The sequence below is a fragment of the Melanaphis sacchari genome, unplaced genomic scaffold, assembly GCF_002803265.2.
Source record: "Melanaphis sacchari strain LSU unplaced genomic scaffold, SCAv2.0 Contig22_pilon_pilon, whole genome shotgun sequence".
NCBI classification, from domain to species: domain Eukaryota; kingdom Metazoa; phylum Arthropoda; class Insecta; order Hemiptera; family Aphididae; genus Melanaphis; species Melanaphis sacchari.
Genome location: NW_020271107.1, coordinates 3,286,353 through 3,304,924, shown reverse-complemented (window position 1 = coordinate 3,304,924; position 18,572 = coordinate 3,286,353). Strand labels below are relative to the sequence as shown.

Genomic DNA, 18,572 nt, shown 5'->3' with positions numbered 1-18,572 from the left:
ACTGACGCCCGCTGGTCAGATTACGTGTGCTAGAAGAGGTTATACAAATCTTATTAAGTGGTAATATGCAGCGACTTTTTAAATTGGCGAATGATCTCAACCATGCATTTCGATGTTAAGTGTTCGTAACATCATAATGCACCGCAAACTTACATCATTCTTGTCGCTCCGAAATGAAAGAAAATAAAAATTAAGGAGAATTGGTATCGCTTCTACAGTGTTCTATGATATACAGGACTGGACGACCTTATCAGCCGGTCAGACAATGTTACGCATTACTCCTTTAAGTGGAACCTACGCTATCTGGTGACAGCAATTAGTTTGTTAATAATATTTATTACCCGTAATACTAAGTAACGAGTAACGACACGGCATCGTAAAATACTCAATTGCATAGTATAAAGAATAATATTGTTCCTTAATATACCATACTACTATGATATATTGTTTTATTAAATTGCAAGTTATTCCGCCGTTATAAATCCATAAAGGCAGCATGTGTTGCGACCGTACCCTCCTTACCCGCACCAATCGGTGACCAGTCCTGTATATCTAGTTCATGGTTTTAATTAAGTTACCGTATTCTCATAGATTGCGCCAAATCCATAAAGAACGTAACATTTACTGACGTACCCTCATACCCACACCATCGGTGTCTAGTCCTGTATATCTTAGTTCATGGCCTGTACGTACACTTTTAAGTTTTAAATACAGTAACTGAAATTAACATATGAAGGTTAAATCAATTTCTTATCATTCAATTTTTATCTCGCGGCAGAGTAATGACTAATGATAAATAAAATAAAATATATTCAAAATATCAAAACAAATATAATTTAGTATTTACTGATTCTTCATTTCTGTCTTTAAAAATTTTAAATATATTATAAATTGATATTTGGTATTATTAAGTACAATGATAGTCATTTATTATTTAATTAAAACAATTTTGTACTAAATTTTGATTGAATTAATGAATATGAATAACTGGGTATTAAATGTAAGCCGTACTCGGAATATAAAATACTTCCAGTATTTGAATATACGATTCTACTCGGATTCTGCAGTTAGAGTACGATTTGCTCCAAGTCCTACTGGTACATATTTTATTACCATTGCTCAATCATATTTAATCTATTTAAAGCTAAACATTAATAATAATTCAAAAATTTTATCATATTTTATTCTAGTTATATTTATTAAAAAATCAGTTAAATCTTTTTAGGTGTATTAATTTGTGTAATTGTTTATTTAGGGCAGTTACATTTAGGTGGATTTCGTACTGCATTATACAACTATTTGTTCGCTAAATCAAAATGTGGTAAATACATTTTAAGAATTGAGGATACTGATCGTACAAGAGTAGTGAACAATGCTGTAGAACAACTTCAAGAAGATTTGAAATGGCTGGGAATTGAATTTGATGAAGGACCTAGTAACAACGGACCATATGGTCCATATATTCAATCAGAGCGCCTAGAAAATTACCAGTATAAATTAAATCTGATATTTTTTAATTTATTCAATTCATGGCTGCATTGTTTTTAGGAAAAGAACACAACAACTGTTAAATAGTGGACATGCATACAAATGTTATTGTTCCGAAAAACGACTAGAGCTCTTAAGAAGAGATGCATTACGTACAAGAACTATTCCCCGCTATGATAATAAGTGTAGAAATTTAGATGACGAAGAATTAAGTCATAATGAAGGGAAAAAATATTGTATCAGATTCAAGGTATAATTTTGATTTTTCAAAGAAATTTGTAATTATACCTAACACATAAAAAATTAATATTTAGTTGAGTCAAAGTGATGGTTTTTTCAATGATCTAGTATATGGTCATATTGCAAGAAATGTAGCAGCTGTTGAAGGAGACCCAATAATACTAAAATCTGATGGGTTTCCTACTTACCATTTAGCTAATGTCATTGATGATCATGATATGAAAATTACACATGTCCTTAGAGGTGTCGAATGGCAACCATCAACTTCTAAACATATTTTACTTTACAAGTTAGTAATTTAGCAATTAAAAATAAAAAATTATTATTTATAAGTTTTTAACAATTTGATCATACTAAAATTATTTATATATTGTAGAGCTTTTGGTTGGAATCCACCAAACTTCGGACATTTACCTTTGTTGATCAATAAAGATGGTACAAAGCTTTCCAAGCGTCAAAATGACATAACCATCAATGCATATCGTCTTAAAGGAATTTATCCTGAAGCACTTTTAAATTTTGTTATTAGTTGTGGGGGAGGATTTGTTTATGATAATGAAAACAATAATGTTTCCATAAAACCTCTATCAGAACTTATTTCTAAAGTGGGTATAGAATATAGAAACAAAGTTAAATATATTTTAATTTTTGTACACTTTTAATAGTTTGACATAAAATTAATAAACTCAAATTCATGTCAAGTCCCTCTGGATAGACTTGGAGATTTCAATCAAGCTCAATTAAAAATTGAATTAAATACAGATTTAGGAAGAAAACGAACAATTGAAGAATTAAAAAATATTGTTCAAAATACATTAGCTAAAGAGTAAGATTTCATTTCATTGCTTTGTTACAAATAAATTTTAATTGTTTAACTAAATTAAAAGTTACTGCTGGTGTTGTCAGTTACTAACAGATTTATGTAAACTTAAAAAAAAAATTTTCATCAATATAATTTAAATTGTTAAAAGGTAAATAATGTATACATATGCTTATTTTTAGCAAATCAGTGGAATTAGATTTATCAGAGAAACATTTAAATAAAATACTAAAGTGGAGTATTAATAGAATAACAAATATTAATGAACTAATTCATGAAAATTACAAGTTTATTTGGTTAAAACCATCAGAAACGGCTATAAAATCTATGGATTATGATATAGGTAACAAAATAATTTTACAATTTAACATTAACAATTATTTATTTAAGAAATAACACACATTTAACTATGATTTTGTTATTATAGACATAGTAATCAAATTAAAAAATCATTTAATAGACATAGATGATTTCACTATTGATAATTTAGGAACAGTATTAAAAGAATTTTCAAAATCAAACAATATTGTATATAGTAATTTAATGAAAATGCTACGCAACATCATCAGTGGATTGAAGGCTAGTAAATTTATAATTGGATTATTTATTTTTAATTATTTTCATTATTTATACATTCTTATTTTCAGCAAGGTCCAGGTGTTAGTGAAATAATGGTAATACTTGGCAAAGAAGAAGTGATTGCAAGATTAAATAAAGCCTGTTTTAAGGGCTGAACAATATCTAATTTCACTGCTAAATATGTTTATTGTAACAACTATGCACTAGCAAATATATAATGTGTAAACATTTTTGAGAAGTTATTTACCCTTGTCAGCTGGTCCATATAAATAAAAATAAAATTTTGTAATACATTTAATAATTAGTTTTCTTTTAAATTTACATTTTTTTCCATTAAAAACCATTTGTTTTAAAGATTCTAGTGGTTCTTTCACATAGTCAAACAATGAAATAAATAGTTCTATCCAATCGGGTTTGCTGGTTTCTTCAGGGTTATCAAATTGGGATTCAGCTTTTGGTAATGGTAATGATGGTAACTCAAAACCAGTTAAATCCTTGGTTACTAAAATAAAATGTATAACATTCAACAGATAATTAAAATATACAGGAAGATTCACCAAACGTGCTCATCCTTCTTTTATCATTTAATAACAAATTATATACAATTTTGGATTTTCAAAAATACTAAAAGACTGTATGTATTTTAAAATACTACAATGTTATTTAACTTAAGTTTTAAAAATTATTTATTTTTTTTAAATTTTGACGCTTTTAATTTAAGGTTCATACAAAGCAGTATAAATCATTAACATTTATGTAATAAGTATTTTTACTAATTATAATATTTTAATAAACTATTAAATCTCAAATTATTATAATACAAAAATATAAATAATTAAAAAATTACTAGTTCAATTTAAATGCATAGCCATTTAAAAATGATTTAAATTAATATTTTACAATAGAGAAGTGTGAACAAAATTTGAAAAAGTTAACCATAAAACATTTCTTACCCAGTAAAAAAATCTAATATGAAAATATGGTCTTAAAGGATAAAATGAGGGAAGGCATGCTAGGTGAATATAATATATATGAATATATATTTTTTATGATTATAACCAACCATTATTTATCAAATGATAAGAAACAATGGAATAATGTTTGATGATTTTAGTAGCTTCTTCAGATTCTTTTGGATAACCAACATAAAATGCAGTTGATGCTCCAGTTGTGGCATAAACAAGTTTTTTAAATGTTCCTTTTCTAGCTGCTAATAATAAACCAGCTAAACCACTTCCAGCCACAAATCCGACTCGGAGAGTAGAATTACTTTCTTGCCTCATATCATCCACAAAAGCTTAAAATTCAACAAACATACTTAATTACAAAAAAATATACATAATAAGAACTTCAATTCTGATATGATGTGATAGTAAATATCTTATATAAGAATGACCTAACAAATTTAAATTTGATATAATAAATAAAATATTATTACTTTTAATATTATATACAATAAAAGTGTTTATAAATAATAACTTTTGAGTTAAAATTAATCTAATCTACTTTTTTATTGTACTTATTCTTATAATATTTTAAAGTAGTAATAAATTATAAATATTTATTATTAAAAATTTGTGTTTTTTTTTTTTTTTTTGAAGACCTATAAGTTTACAATATTTCAATATTTATAATCGATTATTAAAACATAAAAATAAGAGATTTTTCTAATCCTATATATTATTTGAGAAAATAATAAATACATTTTAATCCCAATGTGTTTTTCTATAACAAGCATATTAGTAAAAATATTGAATATATAGTGACACCTGTAACAACTAGATATATACTGCCCATACATCATAAAAATACTTTTAAAATAGTAGAGGGAGTCGCAGCAGTTAGGTAATCCATAAACAGACAATATGGCATGTTAAAATGTTCAAGAAAGCTATTCGATACAGTTAATAGTATCTTCACACACACCAATATATTACATACATGATTACTTGACCTTAGTTCTAAACTTATTGTTTTTGATGCCAAAAATATATGAAATTTGATACTGGCAAAAACAAAGATTATTGACGACATTAATACATTTTTATTAGCAATAATCTTGTATAAAATTCAGATAGACACAAACTAGAATACATAATTCTATTTGAAAATTTTTATTTTAATATTAAACAAATTAATTTAAATATTTACATTCTGTATGGCTGACCCCAGTCTGAATGAAAATGTATACTCTATCTTTGACTTTGGACCATTGTTGATTTAGGTTGACAATTTCTTCTCTTACTTTTTGAATTGAACCTAATGCTATTGTTGGTTGCCAGTCAATTTCTTTTTCACTATAATTTAAATTATTATCTTTAATGTATGAATTTAAATTATTGACATACTTAATATTTATTCATAGTATTATCACACAATTATATACACACGTTTTCTTTTCTTTGGATTCGTCAGGATATATTGATAAATCTTTAGGTCTGACAAGTTTGGGTTCTTGTTCATCTTTGGCTAATACCACTGGCATTACTGTATAAGCATAGGCCGTTAATAAAAATCCATTGTTTGCAATCTAATATAAAATAGAAATGTTTAATACAATTACTATGAAACCATATCAATTTCATTTATAAGATAAATACACTTACTTTATTTGTAATAATACTTTTGAACTTCATTATTTAATATAGATCGCTAAAAGAAAATAAGTAGAAAAATTATACAACTAAATGACGAGCGCGAACAACATTGAACAAGTAGGTGCAGAAAAATAATAATTGATAATATTTTTTTTTTTAAGTGACTTTTGATAAGAATAAAATAAGTACAGTTGTTGATAAATCTTAAAACTATCAATCATAATATATTTATGTAGGTATTATTTTATAGTTTTCTAAAATTAAGATTTAAGATCAAATTTATTATCATTTATCACAAATTCACAATTTGTATTTTGTATCTAGAAATTAGAACTATTTTAATTAATAATTTAATATGTCAAAGTGTAAAATTCGTAATTATTGAATAATGAATATAGTTGAAACTATGATAACGGGTTAATTTGTAACTGAAAAACAAAACAAATAGATGCTGTGAGTATTTTATATTCGTACTTCACAGAAATAAATATAATTATTAAATTAACAACAAAAATATAAATATTATAATACTGTCACGTTTTACATACCTGATAATTGATATTATCCATAACAATATCGAACTCAACATTATTATAGTTATTTGTAGCCTTGTAAGCAATATAAAATTTTTTATACCTACTATAAGAAAACCGTGAAACAACTTAATAATTTAGTTTCTAATCAAAATAATTTTAAATTCAATTTGGTTTTATTATGAATGCCGAAATGATCTTTCTCTTATAATTCGCAGTACCTATATACTTTTAAATTTTTGAACATTTTACTTAACTACCTACATTTTATGTTATAAATACAAATGTAATATTTATATTTCACCGTAATTTAATTTTTAAATTGATATCGATCTGTGTATTTTTTAAATTTTAATGACCTTTACATCTTTCACTTTTTTACAAAGTTACAAGAAGTATATTTTTACAACTTTATTCGTAGATAACACTTAAAACGTAGCATACCACATATGCGACACGTTAATTTGTTACCTAGGTATTTATTATTTAAATAATATATCCAATACAATTTTTGCATTTCAATTAATTCACATTTTCAGTATTTTTACTATATTAATGAACTATGTTCAATAATAGTCTATATAGAACATACAACAAAATGTTAATATAAATAATATAATTATAAGTAATCGTTTTTAAGACTGGGCGAGAATTATGAAACTTATATAGTAATTACGAATGAGTCTTCAAATTTTATATTTATTTAAAATTTAAAAAAAATTAAAGCCCTACTATATGATAATACTAAAAACAACATTAACACTAAGGTAATAAAAATTAAATGATTTTTGACTATTTATTGCAGTATTATTGTAATATTTAGCTTATTACTTGTCAACTTTACGTCTATAAAGTGTATAAGACTTATTTATTGTAAAATATTTACAATCTATATTTTTATTATTATTATTATACTTTTTACTTTTTACCAAAAAAAATTCTACAGCTTACAGAAATAAAATATTTGCCAGCTGTTTTAATGTTTTTGTCGTTTTTGAAAACCTTAAACCACGAAAACATGCCTCCTACTGCCGAAGCCGATGGTGTTATCATCTTATCACATATCAATACAACTATAATATTATAATCACATGAACCTATGAAAATATAAACTATTAACTAACCCTTGTGAAAATGTGAAGTTGAATCTTAATGTTAATATTTAATAACTAATATCCTAGTTTAACTATTAGCGTGAGTTTATTTCTTATTTCACAATAATTGTAATATAAGTACATGTTATTATAATTTGTATAAAGTACCAAATTACTTGTATATATTGTGTATAATTTTATAAACTAAAAACACACATGCAAACTCATTTTTTGTGAAAAAAAAACTGTGAGTTTCATAAGTATAAAAGATTAATATATCTATTTGGTAATATTGGTTTTTAGATTTTTGTGATAAGATCTTGAAATGCTCGTCGTTAAATTTCACTTAATGAAGCATTAAAATGTTATGTATCAATTAATTAAATTGCTTTGTACTAGTTTTTATCAGTATATCTAAAAAATAATTACCTAGTATTGTAAATCTTGAAAATAAAATACTTTTTACTTTTTATTTTGCAGTTATGGAGTTTAAAAAATCTTTAAAAATATTATTTTTTGTTATAGCTAAAATGATTTTAGTGCTTTCTTTAATAAATTATAGTAAATGCCTAGAGTAAAACCATATTTACTTTTCAGGTGGTCACTTTAAATTAGTTTACATTATGATGAGGTGGTCAAGAATGCCAAGACACTTAATGTCTGTTGTACGAATGCAATCTTCCAACATAACTACTACCAAACTAGTTCGGCTTGATGAATCAAAAGTTAATAATAATATTGTAGCAGCAGCTTTTGAATCATTAAAAGAAATCGATAATGATAAATCAAGAAAATCATCTTTCTATATTATTAATAATACAATTGATAATGCCACTACAGTTGAAGAAATATTGGCAATATCTGAAATAGGATTAGTTTCTAAACAACATGCACTAAAAGTAAATATTATATACATGATTTTTTTTTTTTTTTTATTGTTAAGTGTTTATAATAATATAAATGATTTTATTATGTATACGTTTATGATTTATACTTAATTTAACAGATTTTTAAATTTTAACTAAAATTTAGTTTTTTATTTCTAATATGCTTATAATATTCTCTTTATTATGACTACCTAATATATTATTTTATTTTATTTATAGGCTGTATCTACTTTAGCTGAATGGGCTAGTTCTGGTCGAGTAAAATTAGCAGAATTCGAAACTGATATAAGGTTTCTAAAGTTATGTAGAATGTTGGGGAAAGAAAACTCAAAAGAAAAAGAAAATTTGTTTAGTGACCTGTCTACAGTTCTTGGCATTACAGGAGATGATGAAGCTGCAAAATTAATCTCTTCAATTAGTTTACCACAGATGGTTAAAGTAAATATTTATAGAATATTTTAAATGAAAAAATAATCGTACATAACTAATAAATTTAAAGGTATTATCTACTATTGGCGCAAAGAAAAAACGTTCAACAACTTTACTGCGGTCACTAGCATTTAATATTGGAAGATGTTCTGAAAAAATGGATATTAAACAATGTGCCGATGTGCTTTATGCTTTAGCTATACTTAATTTTCCTGATGAAGTACTTTTAGAAAAAGTTAGTGCAGATGTACGAAGCAATATGTCTACAACTGATCGGCCATCAGTTATTGGATCTATTGTTACAAGTATTGGAATTTTACGATACCGAGATCCAGGTAATTTTGATAACACAAATATATATATTTATATTTGGCTTATAAAATAATATTTTTTGAATTAGTAGTTTTGTATACTTTAAAACTATATTGATTAAAATACATTTTTTATTTTGTCATAAATATGTTATTTATTTTTATCAACAGCATTTTTAAGTTTTAAATATTAAAATATATTTATTCGATTAATTTTTTTTTCATACTTTTGTGTCTTTTTTTTTTATGCTTCTAATTTATATAATTAAATAAAAGAAAATGTGAACTAAATTTAATTTATATTTTAGATTTACTGGATTCCTTATCAACATGGTTAGAAAAACACATTAAAGAATGCAAACAGCATATACTAATTTCATATTTATTAACATTAGCATATGTTAATTACAAACCTAATAATATGGACAACATTATTCAAGTAATTTTTTGATTTTATTGTTTATTAATAGTATAGTCATGCTGATATATTTTTTAAACTAATTAATTAATATTATTTCTAGACGTTCAAAAGTACAAAGCAATTTAATGATGTTGGTAATTTAAACACATGGCTGGATATTATTTGGAGTTTAGTAGTATTAGAAAAAGCAGACAATGAACTTTTAGCATCAGTTTTATCACCTGACTTTATTTCTAATCTTATGAAATTAAAAGGTAAATGAAATAAGTAGGATTCACTGTTAATAATTTTATTAATTAATTATACTTAATCAATGCTTACTTAAATATATGTACCATAATCTATCTATTTATGTTGGAACTTAACAAAAAAATTGTCCATTACTTATGACCATTGATTATAAAATATAATTTATAAATTTAATCAAAATGATAAATAAGTATAATATAATAATTTTTTATGTATCTAGATGGATAATAATCTATTATTCATTTATAAAAATAATAATTATTATTTTTAAATTGTTTAACAGTGAATTATTATTTCCCTATGTCCAGATATGTTTAAAACTTAAATATTAATAATTACATTTTATGCAATTAAACAAAATTCAGAAATTTCTAATTTAAAATAAACAGTGTTTTAAGTATTTATATAATGGTTAAGAATAATAAAACTAACATAGATATTATTTAATAAAAATGTATTCTGTTTGTTAGGTAACAAAGTTGTATCAATAAAATTACTGAATATAAATGGATATGCTAAGACCAAATTAGATTATAAAGGTATTATGAATTCATTATTATTATTTTAATTGTATTAGTTCTTTTAAAAAATAATATAAGATTAAATAATTGCTTTCTAATAAAATGCAACATTTTTAAATGCAATACTCTTTAGTTTGAACTGAAACTAACGAATATTAAATTTTTAATTCATATTTATTTATTTTATAGGTTATAATTACATTAAAAGTAATTAAAAACAAAAATTATAATTTTGTGGTTTTAAACTGACAATACAATATATATAAACTAATTATAATTTGTTTTCTTTAAAATATAGGACCATTACTAGATCCAGACTCTGAGATTTTCAAACTTGAATTAGTGAGATCAAAAGACAAACAAGTTTTAATGAAAACATTGATTGACTCTTTATCAATTATGTTTCCATCAGAAAATTTTGTTAAAACTAATTTTAAAACTGACTTGGGGTTTATAATTGGTAAGTTTTTAAACTTTTAACTCTCAATCTATATTTTCTTTTTGTGGAATATCTATTTTGGAACTAACTGTTTTATAAATAATTATTTCTTATGTTTAATAATATTTATAGTGTTAACTAATTCTACTTAAAATTATTGTGATATTAATCTATATTAAAAATAATAAAAATAAAGTAAAGCATTTAAATTTTTTATTAAAAAGTAAGAAGTAATACAAATGCGGAGAGATACCTTTCAAGATTTCTTAATTTAACTCAATTTATTTTATTATTTTTGCATTATATGTGTAATGCGTGTTTAAAAATATATTAAGCATGATTTTTATGGTAAATACTGTAATAGGTTTGTTTATGATTGACAAGATCTCAATAATATATGGTAATCAAAGTATTATATTTTCTTTTAGATGCGGAATGTGCTCTTGATTCAAAATTAAACCCTATACCACTTGATAGTCCCAAATTGAAGAGTTCAGAAACACATCAAATAGCTTTTATGCTATCTGGATTTCATGACATGTGCCGTGGCTGTCATAATGAACCTAATGGAATTTCAGCCCTTAATACACGACTAGTTCACTCTCTTGGTTATAAGGTATTAGCTGTTCCTTATACAGAATTAAGCACTCGAGACTCATTAGTCAACAATGTTCAATACCTAAAAGAAAGTCTTAAAAATTTGTTAAGTGAGCCCTAGTATAAATAGTTCTGTATTTGTATGTTTTCTTGTTTGTATCTTAATTAAATTGGTATATTTAAAATCATACATTGTTTTTATTGTTACGTTTTTCACATTTAAAATATAAAAAACTTAGTTCGTATGCATTTGGATTTGATCCGGCTGAATTGCACAACATTTTTGAATACCATAAACAAAGACTTTCCAATTTTGATATTCGAGATTGACATATTAAAGCTCCATGTGGTGAATGTTGATGAGAATCAATAAGTAATATCTACACAAATAAAAATTGTTATAATCAGAATATTATATTTATATTATCATTCTATCAAAAAATGTCAAATTATTGGAATTTAAATAATTAAGAATTTAATATAGTCTGCTTATTAATCTAAATGCATTTAAAACAAAGTTACCAACAACAGCTTTTAGGTTTAAATTAATTTGATTAAGTCATTTTAAAAATCTATTATATTTTTTAATGATGAATAACAATGATATAGATTGAATTTAAACATTTTTACAATTATTTTTAAATCTTAAAGTTCATTATTAAATAAAATTTAAAACAAAGTATAATGGAATACATACTGAGTTTGTATCTAATTGTATTACTATTAAAATTGCTTTGTTGTGAGCAATAAGTATTATGTAAAGATTGTTTGGTTGACAACATGGAGGGTTTGTATACCATTCAATTATATACTGGTTCATCTCTGCATACAAGTTGATTTTCATATCGTTAAAATAAACTGAACTTTTCTGAAATGAACAATATAAATTTTTAATTAAAGAAACAGTAATATTCTTAAATAATAGTTTAAAAAAATGCATAATTCCAAGTTGCATAAATAATTAACCACTTAATGATAAATCAATAACAAGCTAGAAATTAATTAAAATGATTTATAATTGGTGTATTAAATTTTAGTGAATCATAAGAATCAATTTTTTATGCAACCTGGCATAAATGTTTTAATTTTAACCCATTCAGTCATGGTGCCCAGCGATGATTCTCCTGCTTTCATAGCTTCTGGCACAGTTAGGTTTGTATTTTGCGATGAGCTGCTGTTTTTGAACAAATTTTGGTGGATTGCATTACCATTTAATATTGCATCTGAAAACAATTCAGTGAGATTGTCTTTGACCTGTGAGGTGAATAAACAATTGACGCGAATGTTTGATGTGTTTATGTTTGTAGCCATGAGTAGTGTTATAATAGTACATGCATTACTCCCTCCTATAGATAGATAAATTATAATATTATTTATAAATAAAATAATAATCATAAAAATATTACCTAAATTAATACATATCTATTTAGTATTTAAATAATATGTAGGCTAATAGTTAATATAATAAAAACTATTCAGTAATTTCAAAATTTTTAATAGATGAAAATTGTTAAGATGAAGAGGGTTAAAAGTAAATCTGTGAATTTTGACCTACATGTTATAAATTAAAATTTTTTTAATAACTTAAGTTTAATATATTACATAATACTGTACTTGAATTTTTATTTCCTAGTCTTGATTGTGAAAATGTAGCAGGGTACCATATGAAGTGTATGCCATTTTTATTTATAAATTTGAAATTTTCTGCATTTTCTGTGTTGTATTGACATACATCATATGTCATCTTTGTGTTTAACAATTTTGATAAATGTTTCCTGTAAATTTATTGTTAAGAGTGTTTTGTTTATTTGTTTTAAGTATTATTTTATACTTTTGTGTAGTCAATAGAAATATTGAATGATAAATTAAATAAACACATGGTGTAATTATAATTAATTATTAATTTGTTGATAGGTATAAGATATTTGGAACTAATACAATAAATAGATAATTTAAAATTTTACATGTTCCATAAATTTCAATAGATGATTTTTAACTGATCGGAGTGGCCGAGGGGGTTGATATTTACCGACCGGGGCTCCTATTTAAAAATATTGTTTCGAGATTCAAAAACCACAATTTTTTTACAATAATTAAATTGTTTAAAACGAAAATCGAGTTTGTTATTAATTATTTAATGTTCTTCAAAAAAAAAAAAAAAAAAATTCAAAATTATTGACAATTTATACCAGAAAATAATACGTGTATTGACTATATAATGTTAATAAAAAATGTTTCCAAATAGAAGCCGTACCTACTTTGTCAACTAATATTACGACTGATGACATCATAGCAGACGTAATATTCTATAATTTTTAACAATACAATATTACAGTAGTATGAATACAGATTAAATGTTTCATTATTTTAATCTGTAATACCTATTACTTACGTGTTTGACAGTATACACACTACAATGGTCAATGCTTATAATACACAAGCACGGCAAATTGCGTCCACGCAAAAATGAAAAAATATGAAAAATTTATAGAATTCATTTCGCTATGTAATTAATCCTGTACAGCCAATAGGTTAGGTAAAAAAGGTTAACTAAATATTAACAGCATTTGTATTGCATTCAAAAGTGTAACCTTAGAATCTAAATAGTTCAATAGTTAAAAAGTGAACAGTCATAGAAAGCCTAAGTTGAAAATGTTAGAGTAGAAACACCCACCCTTGTCACTCTGGAATAAAATGTAAATAATTAAATAAGTACTTAAATGTATATGTTATTATATCTCATTAGATAATTCTCTTTCAATATTTTGTAACCCGATCACTGAATATGTTTGGGTCACAGTTGACTTGATGCAAGTTTTGATTCTTCTCAATCCTTAGTCATAGATTGTACATCCAAATTATAAATATAAACTATACATAATAATGATACATTGAACCCATAAAAATTTTATTTTATTATTTTCATGTGAGATGTCTGATCTTCAACAGTAAAAGGAAAAAAGTAAAGCAATACAGAGAGCTAAAATTTTTTATAGGAGAAAAATCAAGGCAAATAGTGGAGAGTATGGGAGTGGATAGGGGCTATCCACCCCCATAACACTGATCAGTCTTTTTCAAGTAATTTATCTGATTTATATAGTTATATAAGTATGTTAAAAAATGAAAATATACTATATTATATTCATTATATTACTAATCTTAATTAATACACTGAACTCGCTGTAATCAAGTTATTCATAGAATATTTAAGTCAAATGTTTATATATGAATACATTATTTTAAATTTAAATACAAATAATAATTAACATACCCATAGATCAATCATTATTAACTATATTACACAATATTTTTATAAAATGTATAATCTTTATTAGCTATACATCCAAGTGAAAAAAAAAACAAGTATAATAAATTTATTTTTAAAGTATCATTGACATCCAAGCAGCAATTAATAACATACCCCCAGTGGGTGTATATTTGTTGAATGTTTTATTTCCAGTCAAACCGTTGTAGTAGCATGTACCACTAAATATTAAAGTTCCAGTTATAAAAAGTGCTCCAGTCTAAAACAAATTAAATTTTAATAATAAATTAAAAAATTAAAAACATACAAATTATACTTACAATTCTAGGAAAACGACAAAATGGTACACCAAATAATGCAAAAGTATGGTAAAAATGATACCGATTTGCTGTTTCAAAATTTCTAGCTTCTTCTGGGTTAACTTTATGAACCACAACTAAAAATATATATAATTTAAAATATACATTAAATGTAGTAGTTACCAAAATTCTACTTAAGTTAAGAAATACAGTCGACACCCGACTAATAACTAAGACTATGACTAAAATACATGGCAAGTGTATACATGATTTACTTGTTGGAAAAAACAAATGGGTATTAGGTAGTAATTTATTTTACTATTAGTAATATGCTAGTTAAATTCATTTTTGCCTAAAAAATTACAATCGATAATGACATTATATGTAAAAGTATAATAATTTAAATAATAGTCTTAAGTCCTTCTGAAAAATAGATTTTTAAATTAAAACAAAATAATGAATATTATTATTTAAAGTTTAAACGTGTAATTAAAATTGTTTTCACCATATCAAAATATTAACAATTTATTGTTGTAGTGATATAATTCATTAAAATGTTTAAAATACTTTGTGAATTTATATTTTTACTTACCATGGGCACCATAAGCTCCTAATATAACAGCAGAAGCTCCTAAAAGACCAGCCATTTTATAGAAATAAATATTTTTACCAAGCAATTGCATTATATTGCGACTCTCCATTTTTATAATGTTTTGTTTTTCACTGGAACTTGCAACTCCCATCCAATTTAGCTACAAAATTAAACCAATTAAAAAATTATATATAAAACAAATTATTCAATTATTCAATTCTTAACAAAAATTTAGTTAATTTATCTTGTAACATAAATGTTAGATAAAAAGTTATTAATTTAAATGAAAAATACTCAACAAACATTTTTAGATAAGAAAAATTAAGAATTTTGTTAATTGAAAAAAGTAAATGTATCATTTAATTTCAATACAAAATTAATTATACTGATTTTATTCAATAGAAAAAAATGAGCAACTAATGTTTAATTAATGGTTCCTATATAAATAATTTATATGAGTCTTTTAATGCATGGATTTATAAAACTATCAACATGGTTTTTTCAATAAAAACATTACTGAAATAAATACAGTCAAATTCGCTTATTACGATCTTCAAAGGACCAAGAGAATCTGATTGTTATAACCGAACTTTGTTATATCTGGATTATAAAATGTAACACATAAGATATAAAACCAACCAAATACATTGCTTGAAATTTTTTTACCCAGAAATAGTTGTAAACGGCATAATTATAAACAAATTCGAGTGTAATATCTTTATTATTTACACGATTATCATCATTTATTAAGTATTTAATTATTTTAAATGATCACATACATTTTTAATGATAAATTCCAAGGTAGAATATCAGTATTATGATAAACACAAATCAAATTAAAAAAGTGTAGTTAATTAATTACAACAATTACTAAATTATTTTTGAATACATGCTTTTTTCAATTAAGAAAAAAAATGCATGCAGTTTATGTAATAAAAAATAAATTAATTTACAAGTTGGAAAAATTTTACACTATCCAAGTACCTATGTAAAAACAAAATAAAATATTATCAATAGACATATTTTAAAATTAGGGCTAAACTTAGAGTAAACAGACGGAATAGATCTTTTATGCAATAATTTCATCAATGTTTACTTGCCAATGAATTAAACCCTTGTACCGAGTTAGTAACGACTGGATTTGTATAAGTAATCCATTTAACAGCTCCTTGAACTGAATCAGAAATCATAATTAACAACCTAGGTAAACAATTAATGCTTGTTGAATTATTTACAATAATTTAATAATACATTTTTTCTATATTTATTTAACTTACAGATCATAAACAAGAAGTTTGGAAGAAAAAGCGAATAAATTATTCTTAATAACCAAATATCAGTTGACATAAAATAAATGTACTATAAAATCATACGAAATTGATTATCATAAAACTGATAATGTTGCCACTCTATATATCAGTATATAAATATTTAATTTATACAACGAACTAGCACTAAACAGAAGGAGAGAACACAAATTATAACATTATTAATACATTCTTCAAGTGTTTTGTGTTTTTTTGTTATAGTTGTACTTCTTTTATTATCAAAGGTTGCTTATCATTTTATTACAGTTTTTATCAAATATTTAGTAAAACCAAAATTAAGTTACGTTTATAAGTAAAACAATTAATAACTGCTTATAACCTGTTGAATGTTCTCGAGATCATAAAATGGTTAATACGAAATTACGCAATGTTCAGTAAAAATTGTTCACAATCATTAAACATGAAAATTAATTACCATATAGCACAGACTATATAAGTTAATACAGACTGGTAATGAATATGCGGGCGAGTTACGGGGAGCCGGGCTTGTTAAGGTTTAGGAGAAACTGGGAGAAAAATAGAACTACCACTATCACCTAGCCAATAAATAATATAAGAATTCTTATAATTAAAGTCTATGATCTATGGCTATGACCACGGTCTTAGAAGATAAGGTCGGGACTCTTTGCTTATCATTGTCGCTTAGAGAGAACATTTTAGTACTTATTTAATCCGCTATTTTCATAGCGCCTCTGCTCCAACTTTCTAAATTTTACTGTTTACCAACTTACTTACCATCGCTTGTGTAGCGGCATGAATGCAGAGTCAGAGTGGTAAAAATATGATACATTTTGAAAAATTGCCTGATTAATTACCAAAACACTAATTAATAATTAATTATAACTTATAAGTTCATAAATAAATAAATAAATTGATGATAATGATTTACTTTAATAATTAACCATATTATATATTTTATAATTTTAGTATTTAAATTTTACAAACTTACAGAATAAGTTTCAAATCATATACTAAGTTATGTACTACCATTTATTATAGAATAGTCTATTCTATAATCAATGGTACTACCTATGTAGAATGTAACTTTGCAATTCTTTGTCATGATTTGTATTCATCGATTTACTATCCACGAGCTTAAACAGAATATAATTAGGTTTAAGCCTTGGTTTAGACAAATTCATCTGTAAAAAATTATATTTAAAAAAAAATATTTTTAAATATTCTTAATACAATATGGGCAATAATCAATCAATAACATTTTTTTGAAATATTTGTATAAAGGTTAAACAATATGAAAATAAGAAAGACATTTTGTAATTGAAGGGTCCGGTGCAATAACAAGGTATCTCCACTTTTTGAAATTGTTCAGGAGACATAAAAAATGTTTTTACTGACCCACCTTTCATCATGTTACTGTTTCCAAAACTGATTTTTTATGCTTTGGATGTATATATAACATTCCATAAAGCCTTATTACTTTTAAATAAATTTGAATAATTTTAATTAATTAATTCAAGTTTAATTTAGTGGAGATATATGGGTTCTTACCCCAAAATTAAAATCCATGTTTTTTGTTTTTTTTTTATCTCAGAAATTCTTTCATCATATGTATTGAATAATCTCAAAAAACATTTATAATGTGTAATTTATACCTATAATCAAAATCATCCAACCTATCACAACCTTTTATAATGATTAAATTGAGTAACTATGTGTTTTAAGGAGATACCAGGTTTTTTGACCCAAAATATAAGTAAAACTTTGGTCTATGCATTCATTAATGTAGCTTTGATATCCTTTACGACTAAAAAAATACTTAAAAAAACTACTTTGGTAGGATATTTCATTTTAGAATATAATCATGAGCATATTAGTACCTATTAATGAGCACATAATAAATAAATAGAAAATATATCTTAAAA

General features: G+C 24.3%; 5 protein-coding genes across 8 annotated transcripts; 2 read left to right on the top strand and 3 right to left on the bottom strand.

Moving 5' to 3' along the window:
- The first annotated feature begins 955 nt into the window (after nucleotides 1–955).
- On the top strand, nucleotides 956–3,355 carry LOC112594448 (probable glutamate--tRNA ligase, mitochondrial). Its single transcript, XM_025339233.1, has 9 exons — nucleotides 956–1,097; nucleotides 1,256–1,490; nucleotides 1,549–1,738; nucleotides 1,803–2,017; nucleotides 2,105–2,333; nucleotides 2,394–2,554; nucleotides 2,731–2,891; nucleotides 2,976–3,127; nucleotides 3,196–3,355. Exons 1-9 carry the CDS (start codon nucleotides 974–976, stop codon nucleotides 3,280–3,282), a joined length of 1,554 nt encoding a protein of 517 aa, XP_025195018.1. The 5' UTR covers nucleotides 956–973; the 3' UTR covers nucleotides 3,283–3,355.
- LOC112594450 (MICOS complex subunit Mic27) lies at nucleotides 3,291–5,865 on the bottom strand. The gene is made up of 6 exons (XM_025339234.1): nucleotides 5,734–5,865; nucleotides 5,518–5,657; nucleotides 5,279–5,424; nucleotides 4,191–4,424; nucleotides 3,453–3,629; nucleotides 3,291–3,392 (listed from the first exon to the last, which is right to left on the bottom strand). Exons 1-6 carry the CDS (start codon nucleotides 5,761–5,763, stop codon nucleotides 3,367–3,369), a joined length of 753 nt encoding a protein of 250 aa, XP_025195019.1. The 5' UTR covers nucleotides 5,764–5,865; the 3' UTR covers nucleotides 3,291–3,366.
- Nucleotides 5,866–6,060: 195 nt separating this feature from the next.
- LOC112594323 (FAST kinase domain-containing protein 4) lies at nucleotides 6,061–11,395 on the top strand. Of its 4 annotated transcripts, none has more exons than XM_025339051.1 (9): nucleotides 6,061–6,177; nucleotides 7,949–8,250; nucleotides 8,458–8,676; nucleotides 8,738–9,002; nucleotides 9,287–9,417; nucleotides 9,500–9,653; nucleotides 10,119–10,187; nucleotides 10,468–10,629; nucleotides 11,037–11,395. In XM_025339051.1, exons 2-9 carry the CDS (start codon nucleotides 7,975–7,977, stop codon nucleotides 11,324–11,326), a joined length of 1,566 nt encoding a protein of 521 aa, XP_025194836.1. In that variant the 5' UTR covers nucleotides 6,061–6,177; nucleotides 7,949–7,974; the 3' UTR covers nucleotides 11,327–11,395. The 4 variants fall into 4 exon arrangements, with proteins under 4 accessions (XP_025194836.1, XP_025194837.1, XP_025194835.1 ...); XM_025339052.1 differs by lacking the exon at nucleotides 6,061–6,177 and adding an exon at nucleotides 7,360–7,451; XM_025339050.1 differs by lacking the exon at nucleotides 6,061–6,177 and adding an exon at nucleotides 7,559–7,598.
- On the bottom strand, nucleotides 11,308–13,538 carry LOC112594324. Its single transcript, XM_025339054.1, has 5 exons — nucleotides 13,460–13,538; nucleotides 12,820–12,980; nucleotides 12,298–12,551; nucleotides 11,903–12,073; nucleotides 11,308–11,585 (listed from the first exon to the last, which is right to left on the bottom strand). The coding sequence occupies exons 2-5, from the start codon at nucleotides 12,947–12,949 to the stop codon at nucleotides 11,391–11,393; spliced, it is 750 nt and encodes a 249-aa protein (XP_025194839.1). The 5' UTR covers nucleotides 12,950–12,980; nucleotides 13,460–13,538; the 3' UTR covers nucleotides 11,308–11,390.
- A 981-nt stretch (nucleotides 13,539–14,519) lies between these two features.
- LOC112594404 (transmembrane protein 256 homolog) lies at nucleotides 14,520–16,857 on the bottom strand. Its single transcript, XM_025339167.1, has 5 exons — nucleotides 16,639–16,857; nucleotides 16,462–16,561; nucleotides 15,362–15,521; nucleotides 14,791–14,906; nucleotides 14,520–14,729 (listed from the first exon to the last, which is right to left on the bottom strand). The coding sequence occupies exons 2-5, from the start codon at nucleotides 16,549–16,551 to the stop codon at nucleotides 14,586–14,588; spliced, it is 510 nt and encodes a 169-aa protein (XP_025194952.1). The 5' UTR covers nucleotides 16,552–16,561; nucleotides 16,639–16,857; the 3' UTR covers nucleotides 14,520–14,585.
- Between the last annotated feature and the right edge of the window lie 1,715 nt (nucleotides 16,858–18,572).

What these genes read in the sequence shown, in the direction of transcription:
- LOC112594404 (XM_025339167.1), bottom strand. Translation starts at nt 16,551, where the DNA reads ATGATTTCTGATTCAGTTCAAGGAGCTGTTAAATGGATTACTTATACA. An exon ending in TACAAGGGTTTAATTCATTG is followed by an intron (nt 15,522 to 16,461) that starts GCAAGTAAACAT and finishes TTAATTTTGTAG; the next exon opens with CTAAATTGGATGGGAGTTGC. An exon ending in AGGAGCTTATGGTGCCCATG is followed by an intron (nt 14,907 to 15,361) that starts GTAAGTAAAAAT and finishes ATATATTTTTAG; the next exon opens with TTGTGGTTCATAAAGTTAAC.
- LOC112594450 (XM_025339234.1), bottom strand. Translation starts at nt 5,763, where the DNA reads ATGAAGTTCAAAAGTATTATTACAAATAAA. An exon ending in GAATCCAAAGAAAAGAAAAC is followed by an intron (nt 5,425 to 5,517) that starts GTGTGTATATAA and finishes TTTAAATTATAG; the next exon opens with TGAAAAAGAAATTGACTGGC. An exon ending in TGGGGTCAGCCATACAGAAT is followed by an intron (nt 4,425 to 5,278) that starts GTAAATATTTAA and finishes TTGAATTTTAAG; the next exon opens with CTTTTGTGGATGATATGAGG.
- LOC112594448 (XM_025339233.1), top strand. Translation starts at nt 974, where the DNA reads ATGAATATGAATAACTGGGTATTAAATGTAAGCCGTACTCGGAATATA. An exon ending in GAGCGCCTAGAAAATTACCA is followed by an intron (nt 1,491 to 1,548) that starts GTATAAATTAAA and finishes CATTGTTTTTAG; the next exon opens with GAAAAGAACACAACAACTGT. An exon ending in AATATTGTATCAGATTCAAG is followed by an intron (nt 1,739 to 1,802) that starts GTATAATTTTGA and finishes ATTAATATTTAG; the next exon opens with TTGAGTCAAAGTGATGGTTT.
- LOC112594323 (XM_025339051.1), top strand. Translation starts at nt 7,975, where the DNA reads ATGATGAGGTGGTCAAGAATGCCAAGACACTTAATGTCTGTTGTACGA. An exon ending in CTAAACAACATGCACTAAAA is followed by an intron (nt 8,251 to 8,457) that starts GTAAATATTATA and finishes TTTTATTTATAG; the next exon opens with GCTGTATCTACTTTAGCTGA. An exon ending in ATATGGACAACATTATTCAA is followed by an intron (nt 9,418 to 9,499) that starts GTAATTTTTTGA and finishes TATTATTTCTAG; the next exon opens with ACGTTCAAAAGTACAAAGCA.
- LOC112594324 (XM_025339054.1), bottom strand. Translation starts at nt 12,949, where the DNA reads ATGACATATGATGTATGTCAATACAACACAGAAAATGCAGAAAATTTC. An exon ending in TGGGCACCATGACTGAATGG is followed by an intron (nt 12,074 to 12,297) that starts GTTAAAATTAAA and finishes TGTTCATTTCAG; the next exon opens with AAAAGTTCAGTTTATTTTAA. An exon ending in TACAATTAGATACAAACTCA is followed by an intron (nt 11,586 to 11,902) that starts GTATGTATTCCA and finishes TTATTTGTGTAG; the next exon opens with ATATTACTTATTGATTCTCA.